Raw genomic sequence first — 24717 nt, forward strand, 5'->3', positions numbered from 1 at the left:
TTTCGCCACCACCCCCAGCGCGCTTATGGTCCAGTTCTGCCCTCATGGGGTCCCACTTCCTTCCAGCCGCACCGATGGGGGCAGTCCTCGTCTTCTTCGACGGGCCCAGGGTCCCTCCAGTTTCTATGGAGCCCCGGGCACCGACTCCGGTGGGGGCGGAGGGTGGGGAGAGAAGACTGTGACTTTGGGATTGGCCCGGTCGGGTGCATGTGGCCCCCTGCGAGCAGCCCCCGCCCCGCCCCCGCTGCCGCAGCCCCAGGGAAGCGCGGAGGAGAAGCTGCTCCCCGACGTCGTGGCCCACCGAGAGGTGGGTGAAGGTCAGGGGCGGTCTCCGCCGCCCCGTCAGTTTCGGCTCTGACGGCTCAGCCCGCTTCCTGAGTAGCCATTGCCATGCAGACCCCCGAGACTATAAAACCAGGTATCTATGCGGGCGGCGACTCCCGCGCCGCCAAGCCCCCCAAGTAAGGAGCAAGCGCCCTGGCGTGGCCCGGCCCCCGCGAGAGGGGAGGAGGCGGAGGAGCGGCGCCGGGAGATTGAGGAGCGGCGCGCCCCGCCAGGGCTAGAGGCAGGCGCGCACGGCGGGCGCCACCGTCTCAGCAGGGGAGCGGTGCTGCCCCGGGTGTGGGTGAGTGGCGTGGCTCCCAGCCACGACGGACTGAGGGGCGCCGGACACTGGGAAAGCAGCGGGAGAGTCAGGAGGGGCCCGAGCTTCAGGCTCCCGTCGTCTTGTGGCGGGCCAGGCGCGGAGCCCGGAGTAGCGAGCAACCTACACCATCAGGCGGGAAGCCCAGGGAAGGAGCAGCGAGACGCCGGGCGTGCGGCCCAGGAGCGGCGGGGCAGCTGGAGGACAGAGTGGGAACCTCAGGACCCTCGGCCGCAGCCGCCCACGCGCGGAGGGAGCCATACCCGAGCGTCGGCGGGGGCCGGAGCCCGGTGGGGCTCAGAAACAGGGGCGCCCCCGTGCGGAGCTGCCGGGCCGCCTGGGCGCGGCGGCCGAGGCCATGCTCAAGCCCAAGGACCTGTGCCCCCGAGCGGGTACGCGTACCTTCCTGGAGGCCATGCAGGCGGGCAAAGTGCACCTGGCCCGCTTTGTGCTGGATGCGCTGGACCGCAGCATCATCGACTGCCGCGCGGAGCAGGGCCGCACGCCGCTCATGGTGGCCGTGGGCTTGCCAGACCCCGCGCTGCGCGCGCGCTTTGTGCGACTACTGCTGGAGCAGGGTGCAGCAGTGAACCTGCGGGACGAGCGCGGCCGCACGGCGCTCAGCCTGGCGTGCGAGCGCGGCCACCTGGACGCCGTGCAACTGCTGGTGCAGTTCAGCGGCGACCCCGAGGCGGCCGACTCGGCGGGCAATAGCCCGGTGATGTGGGCGGCAGCGTGCGGCCACGGGGCGGTGCTCGAGTTCCTGGTGCGCTCTTTCCGCCGCCTCGGCCTGCGCCTCGACCGCACCAACCGGGCGGGCCACACGGCGTTGCAACTGGCCGCCGCCAGCGGCCACGGGACCTGTGTGCAGGCCCTCACCGGGCCCTGGGGCCGCGCAGCCGCCGCCGCCGCGGCCCGGGGCTCCAACTCCGACAGTCCCCCTGGCCGTCCGGCTCCCGCGCCCAGCCCGGAGCGCCGAAGACCCAGTCCCCGCCGCCTACCGCGGCCGCTCCTGGCGCGCTTTGCTCGAGCGGCCGGCGGCCATGGTCACGGCGGCGAGGCTGGCTCAGGGGGTAAGGGCTTCGGTCGGCACCGGGTGCAGGGCAGCGAGCGGCCGGAGCTGGGCCGGAGCATGAGCCTGGCGTTGGGTGCCGTGACCGAGGAGGAGGCGGCTCGACTGCGGGCGGGAGCCCTGATGGCACAACCACACTCGCCCCAGTCTTCAGGCGTTGGGCGGTGGCGTTCGCAGGAGGTGCTGGAGGGAGCGCCCCCAACCTTAGTGCAAGCCCCCGTCGGCCTTAGCCCCCACCCCGAGGGCGGCCCCGGCTCTGGCCGCTCGGGTTTGCGCCGACGCTCTACAGCTCCAGACATCCCCAGCCTGGTCGGGGAAGCACCTGGGCCCGAGAGCGGCCCAGAATTAGAGCCCAACGCTCTGCCCCATTCGGTGCCTGGGCCTCAGCCTTGTCAGGCGGGCACGGAGGCCGTGGTGCTGCACGCTCAGCAGTAAACAGCCTCGAGGCCGAGCCCTGCTCCCCCCACCTTGCCCTCTCTGCTCCACTGGGATTTCTTTTTCCCGGGTCCCTCACCTTCCTGGCAGTTTCCCACCCCCAGATCCTAGCACCTGTCCCTGCTGCCAAGGTGAGACCTCCCTCAGCCCTCTCTCCGAAAAGGACCCCTATCTTATTTCTTTTTTGTGCTTGTTGGTATTCCCTGCCCGAGTCTCTCACCTTTTCTAAAGGCCTGCCGTTCCAGTCCTGGAAGCGAGAAGTAGAAGACTGGATCCATAGGCTACAGCTTTCCAGCTGGACCCTCTTCCCTGAGCGCTAAGGCGCACTCCTGCGTCTTTCAGGCTCCTGCCGGGTTTCCTTCCCCTTGCCGGGTTTTCCCACACCCTAGTCAGCCAGCCAGGCAGAAGAGTTGTCCTGTAGAACAAAGGCCTAGCCTCCCTCCCCCCCCCACTCCCACTCCCCCACCCCTCAACCCCTGCCCCCCCTACCCCAGTGATGCTGACAGTAATGCCCCACATGACCTAAGTATCCCTTCCCCTTGTGTTGGAGTGATGGAGAAGGGGAGCCTGGAGATGGGCTTCGGAGCCTTTCTGAACGGGAGGGAAGGAGTCTGGAGGTTACATTTTTAGGGGGAGAAACTCCTGCCTCAAGACACTGAAAGCATAGTTTGGGGATGGGAGGAATGCTAGTTGTCCCTTGAACCAGCTTCTTCTGCCTCAGCCGGAGGCAGACCCAAGATTCAACTTCATCGACAATGTGGGGTCATTCACCCCATCCCGCTCACGCGCCCCCCTCGCCCCCCTCGCCCAGCCCAGCTCTGGGCTCTTGAGCCTGTTTCCTCTCACTCTCAGAGGCCTGAAATGGAAAGGACTTAGCACTTCCCCCGCCCCCACCGCCTCGCAGCTCCCGGTCTTGCACGTGGGTGCTCCCGCAGGGGGGAACGGTTGCGAAGGCTTTGATTAATTGTATTTCTTCCAATCCTCAAAGAACTCGTGTTTTGAGTCTTTGTATGTGAAGCAGAAAGCAGCGGGTCTGATCCGAGGCTTAAGAACCTGACAATGTCTCTTTAAATAGAAGCTCCGCGAGGGGGATAATTGACTGAAGTGTTTGCCACGTTAAAGGCGGCGGCGCGCGGGAGTCTGAAGCCCACACGAACGGCAGGTCCGGGTTTAAATTATATCAAACTCCTTTGAGAGCTGGAAGAGGGCTGTTAAACGGTTCCTGCTTCTCCCTGGGCCGTTAATAGAGGGCAGGGTGGATAATGGATGCTAGAGCTCGAGACCAAGGACCCCTGCCTCTGCCCCAAAGCGTGGGATGCAGGCCCGGCTCAGCTTCAGTACTGGGCAGATTAGTGAGTCAGAGGCAATTGCGGAGAGGTGGTTAAAGGCCCCTTCCTAGCCTGGCCCTTCGTCCCCATCCCTCCCCGCCCCCGCCCTCATCTTTGTGCCGGCCTAGCGAGAAGGGTCTGGAGGGTCTGGCGAATCGCGTGCCCTAGGATCCTGCTGAAGCGCCAGCACACGAACCTGTGTGCCCAGCCCGTGGGGTGGCAGCACGTGGGGAGTTTTTTGTGAACCCCGAAGGTTGAGCGTGCAGCCCCTCAGCTGCCGGCCGTGGGGTCTTTTCAAGACGTCGATCTATTCATCTTTGCAGAACGGAAGGTTTCTCACCAATAACTCTAGGGGAACTGCCCAGAGCGAGAATGACCTGTGATGAGAAATTGGGCCTGGGGTGAGGGATGGGTGATCAGGGTCCGGCCTCGTGTAAGTGTCAGACACCTCCCCAGTGCTTCCACCAATCCGGGGTCCGCGAGGCCGCGACGGCCCAGACACTGGACGTGATCTCTGGTGCCCCCTGGTGGCAAAGTTGCGCTCTCGCTGCGCCCAGGCTCGGAGTTCAGCCTTGTGGTTTTATTTGGAGCCACCGCTGTGTACTTCTCCCTCCCTGTGCACTTACCCATGGAATCCTCTTCCTCTTGTAGTGTATTAAATCCGGATACTTGAAGTCATTTCACAGCAGTGAAGTGAGGGACAATGAACAAAAAACTCGCATTTGGAGTAGCAGGAGGCCAGACCCTTTACTTAGGACATCAAGATCTTCCAGGTTAAGGCTCCATATAGAGAGCTCCTGCTGTCTTCTGAGAAACTGGAGCTTCCAACCCGTCCCTTACGATTTCTGAACCTTGAGACCTGCTGATTATGCACTGTTTTTTTCTGATGTGATTTGCTTTCGTTTCTGGGGTGTTTTGCCCTTCCCCCATTTTTCTCTCCCGAAATATCTGCCTCTCCTCAGTCCCACTGTCTGGGCGGCGGCTGAACTGAAAAGTTCTGAAAAACGCCTGAAAAGCCAGAAGGAGAGAATCTGGGGTGGGATGGGTGGTAATTGGACGCCCCAAGTGCAAACTCCTTTTTTCTGATCCTTGCTTGTTCACTTATCCTTTTCCAACTGTGTTTAATTTTTATGAAGTTTAATTTTAATGGTGTAAGAATACAAGTATTTTGGCTTCTTCAAAATATCACATTGAAGACATGGGTCTGGGTTGCACATTGTGTTGAAGGTGCTGTCATGTTTCAGGTGTTGCCGACATGGGGATTTCTGGTTGAACGTCACCTTGGGCCCTCTTTATTGGATAAACAACTATGAGGGCTCCTCTGTGGAATTGCCAAGGGTTTGGTGGTTGAAAGTGATGTTTCTAAAAAAACCACAGCAGATCTTTCCTGTCTGAACTGAATTGTGTGTTTGACTGCCTTGCTGTTCTTGCAGATTTCTTATCAGGCCCAGCTCTGTGCAGAACTTACATGTTTCACCACATTTCGCTATCCTGAACTTCCCCTTATTGTCAGCCCCAAGGCATTGAGGCTGGGGTCCCCTCGAGCTCAATCTGGTTTAGAAGAGACTTTTCTAAACATTTTGTTTTTCCAATTCTTGTTGCTTTCGTCATTGTGAAGTCACCTGTGCCACTGGAGCTGGTACTCTCGGGTCAAGCTCAGAACCGGTCTGTGTGTGAGGCTAAATGACATACGCACATGCTTTTGGAATGACACTGTGCAGTGGAAGGACTCTTAGAGCTCAAAAGAATAGTTAATAAATCCAGTGTTATTCAGTTGCAAGAACTGGCCTCTTTTTGCCTTGCCAACCACTCGTGACCGTGGGCTTCGGTTGGGAGGTAGGTTCCGCCTTCCCTCAGCCTCCATCTCTGCCCAGCCCACTGTGGCTGCTTCCTGGAGGTAAGACTCAGGTGCTGCTTCTGGCTGAGCTGGTGGGACAGGGGCCCTTAGACCAGGGCAGCTGTCTAGGTGGGGAACTGTGGGGAGGAGGTCTGCAGGACTCCTTGCTCCTGGGTAGAAGGTTTCAGTGACCCTGACAGAGAGGGGGTAGAATGAGACCTCAGGAAGTAAGTGCTGGAATCAGTGTCAGAGCTGGAAGTTTAAAGACCCAGGTTTCTTGGTTTCCAGTTGCGCTCTTTCACAGCTCCTCACGGTCACCCTCTGTTGTGAGAACTGAAGCAGAGACTGCTTTCTCACTGGAAGCAGTTCCAGGCCACTTCCTATGGACAGTTTGAGGGGAGCAGCCTCTGACTTTCCGGGGAGGTGGCAGGGGGGAAGCAAACGGGGGAAGGGAGATGCTGCTGCAGAAAGTGGCCGTCAGCCCCTGTGGTGCCAGCAAGCACAGCCCACGGCCCTGGCTTTCCGGGTTGGGTTCCTCTCCCCTGGGAAGGAGCCCTGTCTATTTCTCAGCTCTTTCAGTCCCGAGGGCCTTCCACTTCCTGTTTCCCTTCTTCTCTGCCCTCATTTCAGGCCCACATGCCACCAGGGAGTAGGATTTTCTGCGGATCAGAATGACCGTCGGGGGGCTCACAGCAGGGAGGAGGGAGGGCCACCCTGGACACTCACTACAGCGTGTCCAGTTTGAAGACAGCCTGGCTCTACTCCCAGGGACGACAGGAAGGCCAGAGGTTTTGAACACTCCGTTTAATTTAAAACAGGCACAAGTGCAAACAATTCACAAAAGAGACAATGCTTTTGTTTTTAAAACTCTGACCCTTAAAAAAAGTCCTTGCAATTTTTTTTTTTTTTTTTTTTTTTTTTTTTTGCCCCAAAGCAGGCCACTAGGGATAGAGGAATCTAAAAATATTATCTAGATAGGGTCCAGACACCTGGAGTTCTTCCCTGGGATTCCCTGTCTCACAGCAGCCCTGAAGGTGGGGAGGGGAGGGGGACAAGGAGACAGGTGTCTGAGGAGGCAGCTAGGGGCACGTGGTTCGCACAAATGGGCTGCCCATTCCAGTGACATGATGGAATTGGGAGCTGGTTCACCTCTCCCAGACCAGGATTTTGAAAACAGGTCCCCCAAGCACACAAAAGAAGAGTGGGTCCCCGATGACCTGGTTGTTGAGATGAAGCTCACAGGTAAAACAAGTTTGTTCCCTCACCATTCTGGTCCCTGGCTCTCAGATCCCACAGTACAGGAGAAACTCAGAAACCGGCCAGGCCCCCAGGATGTGTTCGACTCAATACAGACCTCTTCGCTGGTCAGGTAGAACCCCGGGACTTAAGGGGTGGGAAACCGGGCCAAGGAAGCAGGTCACCTTCAGAGCAGAGTTTAGTGGGAGAGAAGATGGAGAAGCCTAACCGAAGACAGTCGTGGGTGACCTTCCTCCACACCACACACACACACACACACACGTGTGCGCGCACACGCATCCTGTGAAGTGAGACCACTTTACCACCAGCTGCCTTCTTCCTCTTTCACCCAGAAAGTTCCCCTCCCCGTCACGGCCTCCGAGCAGGCTGTTCACAGTTGGGCGCGGGCTGTGCAGGGAGTGTGTTGTCAGCTCAGGTGGGTCGGGAAGCAGGTGCAGGTGGGACTGTGCCTTCAGGAAGTCAGACACAAGGGAGGAAGATGGAGTCAGGCAATAAACACCTTCCAGATCCCAGGATTTGGAATTGGAGCTGAGAACAGCAAGTATCCTGATGAAGACAGGCAGTCTGCCTCTTGGGTGACCTGGGATGCTCGTGTACTACTACTTTAAAAAAAAAACAAACCTCAGCAGCCTTTTCTGCTGTGTTGGCCACAGTGGCCAGAAGCACTGGTCTCCATGTTTCATAGAAATATCCCTGTGCAGATAACAAAGGGTCATCCTGCAGAAGAGGTCTCCATCATCCCAGAGGCAACTGGGGACTCTTGGGAGGGAAAGTGACTGAGGGGCAGGTCCGGCCTGGCCCAGTGGGCTGAGGGGCAGGAGGGCAGGGTCGGGGCTTCACATTCAATCTTTGGAGAGAATACTGAGAGAATGAGGCAGGCAGCCAGGCCCTGTTGGCAAGTTGGTGGCGCAGTGTCCCCTGCCTGTGGGCACAGGTGGCAGGCGCACTCTGGGGCTGGGCTCAGCAGGTGGAGGTCTGCTTGCGGTAGAGCTGGATCAAGGGCACCAGGCACTCGGGCAGCCCCGTCTGCAGCAGGAAGGGGTGGTCCAGGAGTTCCTGGGCCGTGGCTCTCTCCTGGGGGTCTCGCACCAGCATCTGTTCCAGGAAGTCTCGCAGCACTGGGGAGACCTGTGGAGGCAGGGCAGTGAGAGGAAGCTACAGTTTGCAGCCACTTTGGGGTGACCCAATCTGCCTGGCCCCACTGTCATTTGAAAGTCTTAAATTCTCGCTTCTTACTTCCTGGTTCCTCCCAGGCTCAGTACTTTCTGGACTATCAGGTAGGTAAAGAAAGTCAGCATCAGTCCGGGAAAGGTGGCCAGTTCACCTATAGTGGGTGCTGGTGAGCAATGGAATTAGGATACCAGGAGAGCTGGGGAGCTGGGCTCCAAATACAGCCCATGCACCACGCTGCTTCTCAGGGCTCTCAGTGTTCAGGCTCTGTGGAAAGGGGCACGGGATTGGTACCCAGTGATCCAGTCCTGGGTCTATCCCTAATCTCCAGCAAGTTGTACTTTTCTCTAGAGCTCAGTTTTGTCATCTGTAAAATGGGCTAATGATAAAATGTGCTTTCCCTGTCTGCTACATAGGGCTTTAGTGAAGATAAAAAAGAGAGGTCAGCGAGGAAGGAGTGTTTTGAAAAATAGAAAAAAACAAAGTGGGACCTGAAAAAGGAAGATTCCTTTATTTCTCTAAGCCTTAGAGTCTAAGTCAAGGGCTTACCCTGGTTCATTTTGAGTCAATATTTTGGGATAAGGCTGAGTCTTAGGCTGTAATGGAAGGATGCATCCTCTGGGGAATTAGCCAGTTAGAAATATCTGCTAGTCTAGGGGGTCAGGAGTGCGGGTTCCAAGGACCAGCTGTCTCAGAAAGTGTTTCCTGTCTCTCCTCGTATCCAGCAGGGCTACGGAACTATTTTGCATTTAGAGACTGAGCGTCAACCCTCTGGGACATTTCTCACTCTGGCCACCAGGTGGCAGTGCCACTCTGCAGCCCTGTGCTGAGCTGGCTACCAGCAGGGGGTGCCCACAGGTAAGGACTGTGGGTTTGGGTGGATTTGCCAGAAAAGCGTTACACACCACACACACACACACACACACCACACACACACACACACACACACACACACTGGTTTTAAGGGAAAAGCTGGCTCAGATGTGGTTAGGATGTACATTGATGGAGGGCAAGCCAATTCTCTGTGTTGGAGACTGGGAACACTGTGTGCCTTGGCATGCCTCCCCTGACAGATGGGGTAGAGGCGTTACTGCTCAGTTAACTTCTCTAGATTCTTTCCCAGGGCATCAGGGACTCCCGCTGGCCTTGCTTTCCCTTCTTTCAGGCTCCTGTCAGTTGTCTGCAGGTGGAAACTTGTTGGAGTGACCACGGGAGTTTGTGACTAGGCTCCACACCAAGGTGCGGGATTTGTGTGGAGAAAGACGAGCCTTTTCCGGGAGCCCGGGCCCTCTGGTTTCTGTGGGAGGGAGAAGCTGGGCCTCACAGCCCAGACTCTGATCCTTGAAGCCTCAGGAAGAATGGGGCCTGCAGGGTCACACCCTGTGTACCGACTGACCTTGTGAGAGTTCTTCAGCTTGGGTGGGGGGCTGTCCCGGAGCCTCTTCATGGCTTGCACTGGGGAGTCACTGAAGTAGGGTGGCTCTCCATCTACCATCTCAATCACCATGATGCCCAGAGACCAGATATCCACCTGCAGGAGGAGAATGTCCCTGACTCCACTGGCCAGAGTCTGGCCCCTTGGTAGCAACATGCTGCAGGGGGAGGGGAGCAGCTGGTCCCAGGTTTCCTTGGTGAGCCGGCCTCCTTCCTGGTCACCTTCCCTGTGGTCAGTTGCCACCTGCGTGAGTGACCACTGACTGCAGGGACACAGCTGTCAGCCACTCTCTTAGAAAGGCAACCACACATGGGGAAGCCTGGCCATACCCCAACCTGCCCTTGCGCTTGGGGGAGAGCATTTTGGGGACCAGTTTGTGGCAGCAAAGTCACAGGCCAGAGAAGATCCAACCAAGAGTGGGAAGGGGGCAGTGGATGTTGGGGTAGGGTATTGACTAAGTGGGAACCCGACAACCGGGGCTATTCGGGGTGGGGGGCTCTGGAGGAGACCACAAGTAGAAGAGCTATGTGTCCCCAAGCCTCTTCTGGGAGGGCTGGGTGGTGGAGGGAGCCGTTACCTCAGTCGCATACAGACACCTGCAGATCACTTCGGGAGCCATCCAGTAGGGGGTTCCCACCAGGGACTTCCTCTTAGGGACATCTTTGCTGATCTGTGCACAGAATCCGAAGTCCGAGAGTTTCACCTGGGGTTGGGGTGAGAGGGAGAAAGGGGAGTGATGGCGAACTAGGGAGGAGGAGCCGTGAAGTGGGGTCGTGGGTGCGCCAGGGTGGGAAGGGCCCTACCCTGCCATCGAGGGTCAGCAGGATGGAGTCGCTCTTGATGTCCCGGTGGATGACACCCTGGGCGTGCAGGTAAGCCAGGGCCTGCAGCACGGCCTCGCACACGGTGGCAATCTGCTCCTCATTCAGCCTGGACGGGGAAGGCAGGGCCATCAGCAGAAGAGCATGTTAGCTTTGGCGGGGCTGCAGGGAAGACGGGCTGGGCAGAGTAGGTGCCCCTGGTACGGGGCCCCACAGCTCCTGGACGATGTGTGTGGGAGCCCAGTCAGGCTAGAGCCCTGGAAACGGGCCTGGGCCTAGGCTGGAGACCTCATGTCTTCCCCACTGCCCTGAGACCCCTGGGTCTGTTAACCCGAACAGATGGGGGTGGGCAGTGTGGCTCGGGACCACGTGACGGGCACCCCAATCATCCGGGCCTGAGGCTGCCTAATATCCCTGCCAGGGCAGTGGCGGGAGCAGCCAGCGCTGGGTCCCATTCCTCTCAGCTGCCCACCTGACTTGGGAGATGATGTCCGTGAGGGCCCCGCCCTGCAGGAACTCCATAAGCACCCACAGCTCCTCGCCCACCAGGTAGCTCTTGTACATCTCCACCACGTTGAGGTGCTGGTAGTCCCGCATGATCACCACCTGGGGGCAGGAGGAGGGACGCCTGAGTGCCGGGCACCCTCCCCACTGCCCCTGCTTGCAGACGTCCAGCCTGCCTCCACCATCACTGCCCGTCCCAAATGCCCCGCCACGCCCTCTGCTCCCACCTCATTAAAGAGCAGCTCCCTGCGCTGCTGCTTCCTGAGGTCCATCATCTTGACGGCCACCTGGCGGCCCGAGTGCTTCTCCCGGGCCAGGCAGACGACGCCTGTGGAGCCCTCGCCAATCTTCATGTAGCTGTCCAGCAGTAGCCGGGGGTCACCCTGGTCCACCACCATCCTGAGTGCAGCCTTGAACTGCTCGTGTGTCACAATGCCCGTTTCCTCACCAGCCAGGGCACCCTTGGCCACTGCGGGGTCCTGGGGCAGGTACAGGTTGCTGGTGCTGATCTGGGCATGCCAGGTGCGGGGGGAGCCTGCCGGGGAAGACCGTCCTGGAGGAGGGCCGGCAGCTGGGGCTGTGCGGAGGGACTTCTGGGGGCTGCTGGTATCCGAGGTGGCCAGAGGGCTGAAGGTCCCCACGGGCTGGTCTGAGGGCAAGGACTGGGCCTTAGCCACCAGGCTTGGGGGGCGGTCTTTCTGCAGTGGTCTGAAAGAGGCGTTGGGCTGCAAGGAGAAGGGAAGAAACAGAAAGGGGTTTGGCTGTGGGAGCATTTGGAGTACCCTTCCCAGAGGCAGGGGGTGGCTGCCGTGACCTCTGGACACTGGCAGGGTTGGGCAGAGCCGGGATGGGCGTCAGACTAATGTGGGAGGTGCCGCAAGCAAAGATTTTCAAATGGAGCTGAAGCCAAACCATAGTCCTGCTTGAGAAGTCAACCCCCAGTGTTCCCAGGTGAGCAGACAAAACAACAGCTCTTTATATCCACACTGTCCTTCCTGCGAAGACAAAGCTGAGTCCCTGGGGTGTCCTGGGCCGGTATTTCTTCCTTGGGTGACTGACAGCCAGACCCCAGGGAGGCCACCAGGAGGCAACCTGGGTCAGAGGCGTTCACAACCGTGGCTACCCTACCCAAGGGCCCATGCGGGCAGAAGAGGCCCTGGGCGTAGGGGCGGGGGCTGCAGCGAGGCAGCTGTGACTGACTCCCAGGACACACGGCTGCCGTCTAATAGTCCCGATTGTTCCTGACAACGGGGCGTCTGCGTGTCTGTGCGGTGAGATTAGGTCCCCAACAGAGGACCACAGAGCCATGTTACCATCTTGGGGGGTCCTCAGGTGTCTCCTGGGCTGGGGATCTGGTGCTAGAGAGATCTGGAATCAGGAGGGTAGGTCCAGCCAAACCCAAGCCTTGGGGCCAGGGGTGAGGGGGTTTCCTCAGGGCTCCCCAGAGGAGCTCCTCCACTAGCCACATGGAACTCCTGGCTGATGACCCCCCAAGAAGGAAGAGAAGGCAGGGGGCCTATCTTTCTGGTCTCTGGCAGGGAGGGAGGGAGGGAAGATGGAATCGAGCAGCAGGCTGGGTCCCCAGTGAGTCTTGCTCAGGCCCAGCCTTCCGGGCAGCCCCAGCAGGAAAGGGTCCCATCCCTGGGTGTCCCCAAGGAGCTGGCGAAGTGCAGCAGGACCCTTCCCAGGGATTGTGTATGTTTAAAAGGGCCACCTGGAGAGGGCCATGTGCAACCTAATGGGGGACACCTGAGGAGCTGCAGAGGTGCCTTCCCGGAACATCTCACAGCCCATCTCATAGGCGGTTGTCTAGGTGCCCAGAGGGTGCTGGTCTTCATCCTCAAAACTGAATCAGCTTCCAGGGAATCTACTCAAGCACTCAGCTTGGGCTGGGCTGCTTGAATCTGGGCCTTGGGTGCTACCAGGCTCAGCCAGAGCCTTTACAACCTCTTCAGCACCCCTCCCCACTAGACTTCAGGGCTCTCATCCCAGTCCCTGGCCTTGCCTATTATTGGGCATGTGCACGGTGCCTCTTCTGGCAACAGCCATGCTGTGGGGCTCTGCCACCTCCAGCCCCGCAGGCCCACTGAGTGTGCTCCAGCCTCTGCCAGGCCGTGCCTGACTCGTGCTCAGCCCTCGAGGTGAAGGAGCCAGGTAAACCTCCCGGGACTGCCGTGACTACTCCACCCCCGCCCGGAAAGCACATGTGTGCAGTAAATGGATTGTCCCCGCCAGCACCAGCACCGACCTCACCCCCCTTTCCCTACTGTGTTGTGGCGGAGCAGTGGGAACTCCAGACTGGGGGGTCAGGACCTGGGTTCCAGTCCTGCTCCGCTCTGACTTGGGGTGAATCTTAGGCCATTCCCCCTCTCTGAGCCCCAGTCTCCTCTGTGAAGGCACGGTGATCTGGGGAGCTGGATAAAATGCAGATTCCCTGGCCTTGGAAACGGCTTCAGCAGGTCCCTAGAGCAGGGACTCCGCAGTTTAACAAGGCCCGTGGCTTTGGATGTGAGAGGAACCTTGGCCCACAATTTGAGCAGCTCTGCAATTCCATGGCCTTGGGGAGCCTGTGGGAGGGCTGGGACTCGGGGTGGAGGGAGCACGGCCACCACCAAGGCTGTGAGGCCACAACCAGGAGCAGAAGGACCATGAGATGTCACCCGGTAGCAGCCTCCAAGGCTCTGTGAAAAGGCTGCCCGCTGGCCTGTGAGGCATGGACCTAACACAGAAAATGTGCTCTCTGAGCATCTGTGTGGGGCTGGGCAGAGATTGGGGATCCGAAAAGCTCCTAAAGCTGCTCCTGAGATTGCTCTCACGGCCCTTGACCTCTCTCCACTCTGGATTTCTAAGGAAGGCGGTAAAACATTTTCCCTCTCCTTCTGGCCTCCCGGCCTCCCGCATGAGCTCTCTGCTCTGAGGATGAGTGAACACGGGAGGGTGGGGACAAGTCAGGCAGAGGGACTGAGGAGGTGGGTTCGCTTCCCCCCCTGCTGTCGAGGCCCCTGTGGAGACCCTGCCGCAGGTGCTGGCTGAGCTCAGGGGCCGAGGAGGCAGCAGGTGGATGGAAGCAGCAGACGGATCTGGGGGAGGCAGCCAGCTCTGATGTGGCCTGGGACATGGGACATAGGACACGGGGGTGGTCGGGCCAGGATTGGTCTTCACCTCAGCAGGGTCTGGTCCCAAGTGTCCCTTTGTGGCCCTTGCTGCCTGTCTCCACAAGGAGGGAGATTTTACTTAACGTAACCACGAGAAAGGACCAGATGATACGTGTTAAACCGCTCCAAGAAAGGGAAAGGGGGACAAAAGGTGGAATTAATTGTTAGGGGCTCTGGATTAATTCTAGAGTTACTTGTGTGACTGAGGCCTCTTCTTGGGCAGGAAGCCACTAGAAAGAAGAGTTGTACATGGAGTTACAATGATGCCTCATGTTCCCTTCCCAGGCTAAGAAGACAGGGCCAGGCTCTCCAGCTGTGGGCTCAGGAGGCTGTTCTGTTAGTGCCGCCCAGGCAGAGGCCATTTCATAATATTTAAGAAATACTAGAGCCATTTTATTGAGGGCTTACCACTTTGACAAGGGCCTTAAATGCATTATCTCATTTAATTCTCATAGCCCTGTGGACTGATTTATTAGCCCATGGGTAATATTATTATCTACATTGGTAGATGAGGAAACAGGCTCAGAGAGGTTAAGTAACTTGCCTAGAGTCACTAAGCCGTAAGGGACAAGGCCAGACTTCAGCCCTGATCAGCTTAACCTCTGATCCCTATGCAGTGGTCCTACTGGGGATCCTTGGCATGTAACCGAGTACATGGTACACAGTAGGTGCTTAACCAAGGTTTGCTGATTGTTGAGGTCTTTCTGACAAGGCCTTTCTGCCGCTAAGTGGGACCCCTTCTAAATCTCCCAAGCTCCTAACTGTCTTACCTCTTTGGCCTCTCTGTCCCCACTTGAGGTCTCCTTTTGCTCTTTAGCCAAAGCGAGTGAGTGCAGGCCAAGCTGCCTGGGGCTGAGTACAAGAGCTCTAGGTCACAGACCCTCCTGCAGCCATGCCTGGCACACTGTGGCTATTGGTGGCCTGCCCTCCCAGGGCACTAGTGCATGGACTGCTGCTTTAGGAGTTGCTGTGAGTGTCCAGGGCCAACCTCTGGGATGTGCTGAGTGCGGAGGGCTGGCTGCTGGCTTGGTCTGGGTTCCCAGGGCCCAGGCCTTGGGGGAGGAGGAGGAAACTGAATGCTTCCCAACCATATGGTAATTTGCTGAGAGCAGTGGCTCTCAACTGGAGGTGATTTTTTTTTCCCTCAAGGAACATTTGGCAATGTCTGGAGGGATCTGGGGTTGTCCCATCTGAGGGGTGCTACTAGCATCTAGTGCATAGAGGCCAGAGATGCTTCTAAATATCCTTCAACACCCAGAAGAGCCCCTGCAACAAAGGATTATCTGATCCAAACGTCAACAGTACAGGGTTGAGAAGCCCTGGCCCAGAGCGGTTGTGGGGCAGTCTCGGCCCCGCCTTTCGGAGGCCTGGCTTGAGAACATCCATCTAGAAAGGTGTGCCCAGGGGGCCAAGAAGGAAACCACTCCCCTGGATTTGGAACCGTGGTGTTTCTGAGCCCCGGATGGGCACCACCTGACTCTTCAGGGGCAGGGGAGACCTCGTACAGCCCGCAGCAGTGGCCCACAGTAGGTGCTTTGTGGGTGTGCGGGGATGGGGGCGGTTGGCCTGCCCCCTGCTGTGGGGTGCTGGCAGGAGCCTAGGACCATGCATACCAGTTTTGACACCCCCTTTCTCCAAATCCCTGAAACCACCCCCCACCCCAGCAGGACTCTCGAAGTGCACTTCCTGGCAGGGTGCACTGTCCTGCTCCCACCTTAGTTTTCTGGGGAATGTCTCCCCAGGGGTACAGCCTTCCAGAGACCCCTCGGCTCACAGGCACTCATGTTTTCTCACGGGGCATATCAAGCCATGTCTCATCTGTTCCTCCCTAAAGCCCCTGCCCCACAGGGGATCCCAGCCTACCATCCTTTGTCCCAGTGGGGACTGGAGGGCACAAAGCCCAGAACCTTCCCTGGGTGCCTTGGGCTGGCAGTGACCTATATGGGGTTGAGGGTCCAGGCCACCCCTCAACCCCCCCCGCCCCCCCCCCACGATTGGGCTGGACACACTGACGCCATCCGGGGAGGGGGACTCCATTACTCATGCCGCCGTCAGTGGCGGTTTCTTAGGCGAGACTTAACAACCCTTGTGCTGCAATCTGAGCCCTTTTCTGTCTGACCCTCAGGGAGGAGCTAAAAGATGCCTTCATGGAAAAGCCTTCCCTCCCACCTTCGGCTGACGCGTTCGCGACACCAGGGGTTGTCCCACGCTCTCTGAGTCAGTCTTCTCATCTGCCAGGTGGGAAAGGATGTCACCGTCACCGCGGACAGGATGTCATAGGGCACGTAAGAAGCAAAAGTGTTCTCCTCGGCCTGCCCCAAAATGTCACCATTAGAGTTCCCTTCACTGTTTCCTTTTTTACAAGAAAAATATGTGCCTTTGAGGCTGTCACACGCCAAAAGTCAGCTCTCCTGTTGCTCCCAGACCCAGGCAAATTCAATCCTCTAGCTTTTCATATGGCACACAGTCTGAGAATAAATAACTACAGGAATGTCAAACAAAGCAAGAACTACTAGAAAAAGGGAAGGAAGGAAGGAAGGAAGGAAGGGAGGGAGGAAGGGAAGGAGGGAGGGAGGGAGGGAAGAATCCTTACTAGAGAAGGGGTAACATAAACCTCTGGCAGAAGCAGCGCAGAGAGGCTGTGTATGACCTCAGGAGAGCACTGGGACAAGCTGGGGGTCCAGGCAGAAAAAAGATCAGAAAAGGGAGCCAGAGAGACCCTGCCCCCCCTCCCCACCCCCCGGGGCTGGAGCCTGGGTGGGGTCGCTGGGCACTGGGGGCAGGGGAGGGTCTGGGCTTGTGGTTAAAGGTGCTGCTTTTTCAGGGGTGCCTGCCTCCCCGTGTGGTCCGCCTAGATACACCCCAGAGGGCAGGAATGTCAGCTGAGGCGTACCGCAGCCCCTCAGAGGCCCCCGGAAAATGACCTGGCTTGCAACATCTGACTCACACGTGCAAAGCCTTTGGCGCGCTAGGGCTCAGCTGGTTCAGGGTAGAATCCTCAGCTGATGATCTGTTTACCTCATGCTTTCCCCAGTCCGACCGTGTAAGTGGGGAAGGCCGGGCAGGGCCTGTGTCCCCAGCGGATGCTGCCGGGCCAGGCTCCCTGCCCTGTCAAGAGTGGCCCCAGCGGAGGCCGCGGCCTGACCTACCTTGCTCTGTGGTGGAGGGCCTGGCTTGCTGCTGCTTGGAGGGGCGGCGGCAGGAGCAGACAGGAACATGCTTCGGAACAGCCTGCGCTTCAGGCTGCTCTCCGGGGTCTTAGGGCTGGGGCTGCCCTCCCCCCCCGGCCTGCCTGCAGCCGAGCCCACCAGGCAGGACTGTGGCCGGGCCTCCTCAGAGCCATGCCCGGCAATCTTGGGCCCCCGCCTGCCCGCAGCCGTGGAGGCCGAGGTGCCGGTTGGGGAGCTCTGCAGGCAGCGCTGCGGGGCACCCTGGAACTCGGTGGGGCCCAGGGACTGTGCCTTGGTGGCCAGCCCACTGGGCAGGACCCGCGGGCTCTGTGGCTCGGGCCATGGCACATGCCTGCGCCCTGCTGGTGCGGCCCCGTTGCAGCTGAGGTAGAGGCCATGGGGGTCCCTGTGCTCAGACTGGGGGCTCTGCAAGTACATGTCCGAGTTGGCGGCCCACTGCTCATCCCCTAGCAGCCCCAGGGACTGTGCCCGCCGCCGGCTGGTGGGGCTGCGGCCGCGCAGGGTGTTGGAGCTGATGACTGACAACTTCTGGATATCGTTGAGCAGCCCCGAGATGTAGCCGTCCATGGGCGCCGCGCTGCCCCGCACCACTGTCTGCAGGGGAGGGGGAAGAGCGTGGTGAGCCTCCTGTCATGGCAGGGAGGGGGCGCTGGGCGGGGACCAGGTCAGAGAGCCTCCCTGCGGGGCCTTGGGGAGGAGCACCATGGACCTCGCTTGCTGTGTCATCCATCTATTCTTAATTTTTCAGCCCCTACCCAGGGCCCACGGCGGGCCAGGCCTGTGCTGGCGGACGGATACAGGGAGAAGCCTCATTTTCACCGGCCCACAGTCTAGCAGGGCAGACAGGTGAGTAGCCGTGGCGTTCAATCCAGCGTGCCTGATGGTGCCGGCAGCTGAGCTTCGGGAGCTGGGGAGACTGCAGGCCTTGCCTGGGGCCCGCTGCCGTTCTCCAGCTCTGTCTGTGTGTGGCCTTCCAGGGGACACGCACCAGTCCAGGGCTCTCCTCCACACATACTGGCTTTGTGGCCTCCAAACCCTGACAGGGCCCTGACCCCAACCCCTATCAGGCTCTTGCATCAACCCCTCCTGACCCACACAACTTAATCCCCTGGGTCTGTGACAGCCCCCAGCCCCACAGGGGCTGCAGGTCCAAATTTTGCATGGGACATACTTAAAGATTATTTGTTATCTGAAACTCACATTGTATTGGGCATCCTGTATTTTTATTTGCTAAATCTGGCAACCCTACCACCCTGTGGAGAGGGACTCCCCAGGATCCTCCTCCCTGGGTCACCCAGGGAGAGAACGAGAGGCTGATTAGCCGGGAATGAAGACATCCTGGCTAACTGATAGCTGGTAAATCAGGTGGTTCTTCAGGTGCCTGTGTGGTCTTGTCAGCAGCCCTCTGTGAAGGGGGATGGTCTGAATCCTCCCCCTCCGCCATCCCTGACGCCCGCCTCACCTTCATGGGCTGGAGCTGCACCCGGGTGATGCGTGAAGGGTCCACCACGGGCTTGGGTCGCCGCAGTGTGTCCAGGATGTTCTGCCATTGTGGGGGGAGGCCCACGAACTTGCCTTCTTTGGGGTCGAAGGAGGTGTGGACACGGTGCTGGAAATTCTGTGGGGCCGAGATCTCAGGGCGTTTCTTTTTTTTCTTGCGGAACATGGTGCCTGCGTGGGGAGGGTCAGACTGAGTTCCAGAGGGGGCTTCACAGGAGCCTGGCCCCGGGAAGGACAGGTGGCCGCAGTGGGTACTGGGGCCCCAGACTCCCTCCCCCACTTCAACCCCCTGCACCGACCCACCTCTCAGGCCTACTCCCTCAGGGAAATGGCTAGCTCCCCGCAGAGCAGTCCCAGAAGCAGCAAAAGCCCCATAAATAAGCCAACACAGACTACAAAGGAGGAAAAGAGGTGTCTGTCTTCTCATCTGCGCCAAGTCCCCTGCTGAGGAGGCAGACCCGGGGGGGTGTGTATTTATAAGATCCAAAGCCCATGACAAATAACATTCCACCGTCGAAGAATTAAAAGGGGGGTGGGGAAGAGGGAGGAAAGCTGGCAAACTCATTTTATGAAGTATGATTTTGATTCTTAAACCAGATAAGAACAGTACAAGGAAGACCCCTGGTGGCATAGTGGTTAAGAATCTGCCTGCCAATGCAGGGGACACGGGTTTGATCCCTGGCCCGGGAAGATCCCACATGCCGCGGAGCAACTAAGCCCGTGCGCCACAGCTACTGAGGCTGTGCTCTAGAGTCCACGAGCAACATCTACTGAAGCCAGCGCACCTAGAGCCCGTGCTCTGCAACAAGAGAAGCCGCTGCAATGAGAAGCCCGCGCACTGCAACAGAGTAGCCCCCACTTGCCGCAACTAGAGAAAGCCCACGTGCAGCAACGAAGACCCAACGCAGCCAAAAATAAATAAATAAATTTTAAAAAAAAGTAAAAGGAAAGGAAAATTTGAACCAATTTCACTTCTGAACATAAATGAAAATCCTAAAGAAAATTAGCAAATTGAATCCAATTGTTCGTTAAAGGGTTTTTTTGTTTGTTTGTTTGTCTCTTTTATAACACAGTCAACTCGGGTTTGTCCCAGAATGGTTCAAAACCAAAAACTGCTAATGTGACATACAACTTCATAAAAAGTCAAGCTGCTGATTCAGAGACATGTTGCCCCATCAGGGACCAAACTAAAAGGGCCCTTATGGTCCCCAGGTGCTCGGCCCTAATTCTGGAAAGGCCCTGAGCTAAGGGCACTGCTGGGGTGGGTGAGGGCAGCTATCTTAGGGGAAAAGCTCTCCAGGAAGAGAGAGCCCACCTCCCTCTGGGTCCCCTTCTCTCTGGTCTCAGAACTCTGATTGTACAAAACATCACCTGCAGTCAAACCTCCATCCCTTGCCTTGCTGGTTTGGGTTTGCCTTAGGCCCTATTAAGCTCTAACAACAGCTCTGAGTGACACCGGCATGCAGATCTGAGAGAGGGAGACTGGAGACCCAGGAGGCAAAGTGACTCTTCCAAAGTGCTGCTCTGGCCTCACCTTCAGGGAGCCCTGGGCTGGGACCACATGGAAGACAGGGTTGGGGGTACCCACTAGAATGCTATTGTATTTGAAGTGGCTCAGAATAGCTCAGTGCATTTGTGTGGGGCGATGGGTGCTAAGGACACTCAGTGGGCTCTTGTGTCAGCTGGAAAAGTCACTTCTAGGTTTGTTTCAACAAGACATGTGTGTTTCTTGAATTGAATGCTTGGATCATTCATCTATCTACAGAACTGGATAGATCTGTGCCATGGCACTCTCTTCTTTTTCCTGCTCCAGAGAGAGAATTTTCCTGGTCACATTCACAGGTTCTGGAGCAGGTCACAGATTTGGGAGGCAGCTGGTGCCACTCGGGAAGGCAGGGGGCTCAAACAGCCAAGTCTCTCCACTAGGCATTCACCAAGCATGAATCAATCTGAATCCATGTCATACCTCTTGGAATGGCAGCCACTTTTGGGGACCCTGAGGTTCAGGAAATCTACCAAACATTCCCACCAGGCAAAGCCACATGTGCAGGAGCCCCAAGGACCAAGGACTTTGGAATGAAATATAACTGTTTGAGTTACAGGTGAGTTGCAGGGAGTCTTCCACTAATTTGGGGAGACTTTGAGCGAGCTACCTTAATGATTTGAGCCTCAGCGTTCTTCATCTATAGAATGTGGTTAATAAAAAATAACGCACAGAGTTTAGGGAGTGTTAAATGAGCGAATTCCCAGGAAAAAGGGGCGTTTCTCTTGCTATGTTACCTCTCCGTGCATCCTGTCTCTCAGCTCAGGTCCCTGCAGACATCAGAACGTGAGCAGATCCAAGTCTGGGAGTGATGCCCAACTCCTGTCCTCTCGGAGTCACCTGGCAGGGGTCATGCCTGATTTCTCGTTCTGGGGCCCTCGTCACCGCGCCACGACATAGACTCTTCATAGCTTGGTAAAGCCTGACCTCCTCCGTGTAGTCTTCGGCTACAGAAGAGTCTCAGTTCTGCAATTCTGTCCTGACAGACCCACTATCTCTGGATTAGCTCAGCTGATGGTTTCACTCTCCTCCCCACTCTGTAAACCCTTCTGGAGGTGTAGGGACACAGCCTAGAGTTGCAAAAGAGGTGGCTAATACTTCCCTCTCCCCCCACCAGAACATCCCTGGCCCCAACTCCCCGGCTGAACCCAAAGGCCCAGCATTTGCTGCAGGAATGCCCAGGGAAAGCATCTTTTTTGTTTTTGTTTTTTTTTCGGTTTTTTGTTTTTGGCTGCACCGCAGCATGCGGGATCTTAGTTCCCTGACCAGGGATCAGTGGAACCCTCGCCCCCTGCAGTGGAAGCATGGAATCCTAACCATTGGACTGCCAGGGAAGTTCCTGCAAAGCATCTTTAGCAAATGGTCTACATGACTCTGGGATGCCCCTCCTGAGTCCACCCTAACAGCAATTCCAGAATAAGTTCTTCCCACAGGCAGCAGGAAGGGCCTGAGGAGAAAGAAGGACAGTGCAGAGTCCTAGGATCCAGGGGTTACAGGGGAGGTGGGGAGCTGACAGAAGCAATGAACTGAGCTCAGGCTTTGGGGGAGGGGGAGTAGAGATTTAGAAATCAGAGCCAGCCACTTAGCTAGCGGGAAATCCACACCTAAAGGGAGGCTGCCAGGACTTGCCCAAAACCATGGTGAGGCCAACACTGCCTGGGACAATATGACTGTGTACATAGAAAAATCTACATACAAACTTTTGGGATTAAATGTGAATTTTAGAAGTCCCCAATTCAAGGTCAATATCAAAAAAAAATTGTATTTTTGCATACCAGCAGCAAACAAATAGAAAATGAAATTTAAAAAAAGATTCTGTGGTACAACGGGAAATAGACGTTTGGTCTTTGTACACCCCACACCCTGCCCCCTATTCCTGGCACAGAGCTCTTAAACCTCTTGGAATCCCCAGAGTGACAAGAGTGTTGGAACTTTCAGCCTCCCCATTCCCACCTCTGGGGAGGGAAGAGGGGCTGGAGATTGAGTTAATCATCAATAACCAATGATTTAATCAATTGTGCCTACTTAATGAAACCCCTCAGAGATAGGATTCAGGGCTGGTGCACGCCTCAAGGTCCTGAGAGGGTGACGCGTCTGGGGAGAGCATGGAAGCTCTGCACCCTTCCCCCATACCCTGCCCTATGCGTTATGCATCTCTTCCATTTGGCTGTTCCTAAGTTGCATCTTAATGAACTGGTAATAGTAAAGTGCCTTCCTGACTTCCACCAGCCATCCTAGCAAATTATCAAATGTGAGGAGGGGGTCGTGGGAACCTCAATTATTAGCCAGCTGGTCAGAGGTACAGGGACCTGGGCCTTGGAACCTGAGTCCAAAGTGGGGGGCAGTTTGTGGGACTGAGCCTGAGGAGTCTGTGCTAATCCAGGTAGTCAGTGTCAGAATCAAATTGAATTGTTGAACACCCAGTTGGTGTCAGAGAGTTGGAGAAATGATCTCAGGAGGAGAAAAACCCTCTCATTTGCTGTCAGAAGTGTTATTAGGGCAAAACCCCTCAGACACCCTTTCCCACTTTACATTAAAAATATCAAATACCTAGGAATAAATCTAATCAAAGATGCACAAGGTCTCTACATTGAAAAATATCAAACGTTAAAGATAATAAAGAATGTTCATAGATTGGAAGCCTCAATATTATAAAGATATCAATTATTCCCAAATTAACCTACAGAGTTATTGCAATCAAAATCCCAGCATACTCCTTTTGGTAGAAATTGACAAACTGATTCTAAAATGTACAGAGAAGCATAAAGAATCAGGAATAGTCAAATCAATCTTGAAGAACAAAGTTGGAGGGTTACACTACTAGATATCAAGATTTATTATAAAGCAACCAGGATTAATACAGGGTGAAACTGGCACAAAGACTTATGAATAGGCCAGTGCAACAGAAGAGAGAATCTAGAAATAGACCCACTCGCATAAGGTCACTTAATTTATGACAAAGGTGACACTGCAATATGGTAGGGAACAGATGATCTTTTCCATAAATGTAGGTGAAGCAATTAGATATCCATATGAAAAAAAAAAAGGAGTCTGGAAAAATGAATTCATATCATATCCCCAAACTAACTGGCTCTAAATGTGAAAGGTAAAAATAATAAAGCTGGTGGGAGTGATGGTGGGGGGCAGGAGAGAGGGTAACCCCTAGTCTGGCCATCCCCTGCCCCAGGTCTGGTGTGAGTGACTATGGCGAGCCCAAGTTTGATGGGCTCTCCTGGAGCCCCTGACCTGCTGGGGCCCAAACCTATCCACACCCATGGGTCCCGAGGACAAATTAAACTATCAAGGTTTTCTTTGTCCAAAGCAGGCCTAGGTTAGGAGTAGGAAATTCTTTCTAAAGATTTCACCTAGACTAATTTGTAAATGCAGTATGAATATAATGAATATTTGAAGGAAATACAGCAAAATATTCATTGTTGTTGTGTTTGACTGGTGGGGTTCCAGGTGACTTCCTCCTACCCCATCTTTCTACTCTTCTGAACTTTCCTTAAAGATGATGCGTTATGCATCTCTTCCATTTGGCTGTTCCTAAGTTGCATCTTAATGAACTGGCTTTCTAAAGAAAACAAAATATTTTTAAATAAAGAAAGGAGTGATCCACGAGCACTGAGTTTCCTAAGAGATACTCACCCACTTAAGTATCCGATGTTGCCAGGTCACTGGGTGTCAGTCACCTGAGACCCAAGCATCCCCTGCATCTCTCCAGCTCCATGTCCTGGACATACACACGAATGCCCAGACAGGGGCCCTCACTTGCCATTCCTAGGTCTCCATCTTTCACCCAGTTTCCCGCCTTCTGACAAGCCCAAGGACCTCGGGGCTGAGGGAGAGGGAGTGCTGAGTCAGCCATGAGGTTAAATCAAATCAGGACATGCCCGCCTTTAAAACTGCCATCCGAGAAGCACCACCTCTTTGCATCCACTCACCTAGTGAAAGAGCCTTCCCTAAAGAAGGTACCCTGGAGGAGGAAGGAGGATGCTGTTCCTTCAGAGAGCCAGTCCCTGCCTTTCCTTCTGCCTAGCCTGACAGAAATGATGTGGGCCTTGGCCACTGAAGTAGAAATGGGCAGAGGCAGGGCGCCAGCTCTGGCTCAGGGGGACCTCCACTTCCCGAGCCCCTCCAACGCAGTGGGGGGAGGTGCTGAGGAGTCTTTCTCAGGCTGGGATGCACCTTTACGACCGAGGAATGCTTTGAACATTCCTCTTCTGAGAATGGCCGAGGACATCACCTTCCAGCCAGCAGGCTGGCCCATGACTGGACCAGAGAAGTATGCCCATCACTGGGGAGGGGAGGGGAGGGGAGGGGAGGGGAGAGCCCTGCCCCAACCAGCTTTAGAAGGAAGCTGCCCCACCCCCGCCCCACCCCCGGCACAGCTCCTGCTGAGGCTGCTTCCTCCAGCCAGAGCCTGGCAGATGGGGAGCAGGTCAGTTCCTGGCAGAGGCTTCTGGAGGAAATGCTGTCACACCCAGTAAAACTGAGGGTGGAGGTGGTGGGAGAGTTCAGGGAGCCACAGGCCTGGGGTCACTGAGGGGTGGGACTATCATGTCAGAGGAGCAGGAGACTCCAGAGGGAAAGGAAAGTAACTTTTCTTGAGCACCTACTACATGCTAGGCCCTTTCCAAGCGCCAACTAATTTAATCCTCACAACGAGCCTGGGAGGTAGGAGCTATTATTATTATCCACAAATCCAGATGAGGCTCAGGGAGGCTGAATAACTTAACCCAGGATCACAGAACCAGGAAATGACCGAGTTGGTGTTTAAACCCAGATCTGGTTCCAAAGCCCTGCTCCGTCCACCATGCCCACTC

At 56.4% G+C, this 24717-nt stretch overlaps 2 protein-coding genes across 3 annotated transcripts in view; one reads left to right on the forward strand and one right to left on the reverse strand.

Annotated features, from left to right (window-relative positions):
• The first annotated feature begins 1001 nt into the window (after positions 1-1001).
• Positions 1002-2150, forward strand: ANKRD63 (ankyrin repeat domain 63). The gene has a single exon (XM_029236642.1). It carries the CDS (start codon positions 1002-1004, stop codon positions 2148-2150), a length of 1149 nt encoding a protein of 382 aa, XP_029092475.1.
• Positions 2151-6104: 3954 nt separating this feature from the next.
• The window catches only part of LOC114903433 (serine/threonine-protein kinase PAK 6), a 34514-nt gene continuing 15901 nt past the window's right edge, over positions 6105-24717 (reverse strand). Inside the window, exons 3-10 of one of the 2 annotated variants that reach the window (XM_029236224.1) lie at positions 18311-18519; positions 16807-17442; positions 10730-11227; positions 10471-10604; positions 9981-10107; positions 9755-9880; positions 9139-9273; positions 6105-7700 (exon numbers count right to left, since the gene is read on the reverse strand). In XM_029236224.1, the coding sequence (XP_029092057.1) occupies positions 7533-7700; positions 9139-9273; positions 9755-9880; positions 9981-10107; positions 10471-10604; positions 10730-11227; positions 16807-17442; positions 18311-18514 (2028 nt within the window). In that variant the 5' untranslated portion in view covers positions 18515-18519 and the 3' untranslated portion in view covers positions 6105-7532. The remainder of the gene's footprint in view (positions 7701-9138; positions 9274-9754; positions 9881-9980; positions 10108-10470; positions 10605-10729; positions 11228-16806; positions 17443-18310; positions 18520-24717) is intronic. The other variant, XM_029236225.1, reaches the window with a different exon arrangement.

This window comes from Monodon monoceros, unplaced genomic scaffold (assembly GCF_005190385.1).
Source record: "Monodon monoceros isolate NGI ecotype Baffin Bay Population unplaced genomic scaffold, NGI_Narwhal_1 Super_Scaffold_21, whole genome shotgun sequence".
Lineage (NCBI taxonomy): Eukaryota > Metazoa > Chordata > Mammalia > Artiodactyla > Monodontidae > Monodon > Monodon monoceros.

What these genes read in the sequence shown, in the direction of transcription:
- ANKRD63 (XM_029236642.1), top strand. Translation starts at nt 1,002, where the DNA reads ATGCTCAAGCCCAAGGACCTGTGCCCCCGAGCGGGTACGCGTACCTTC.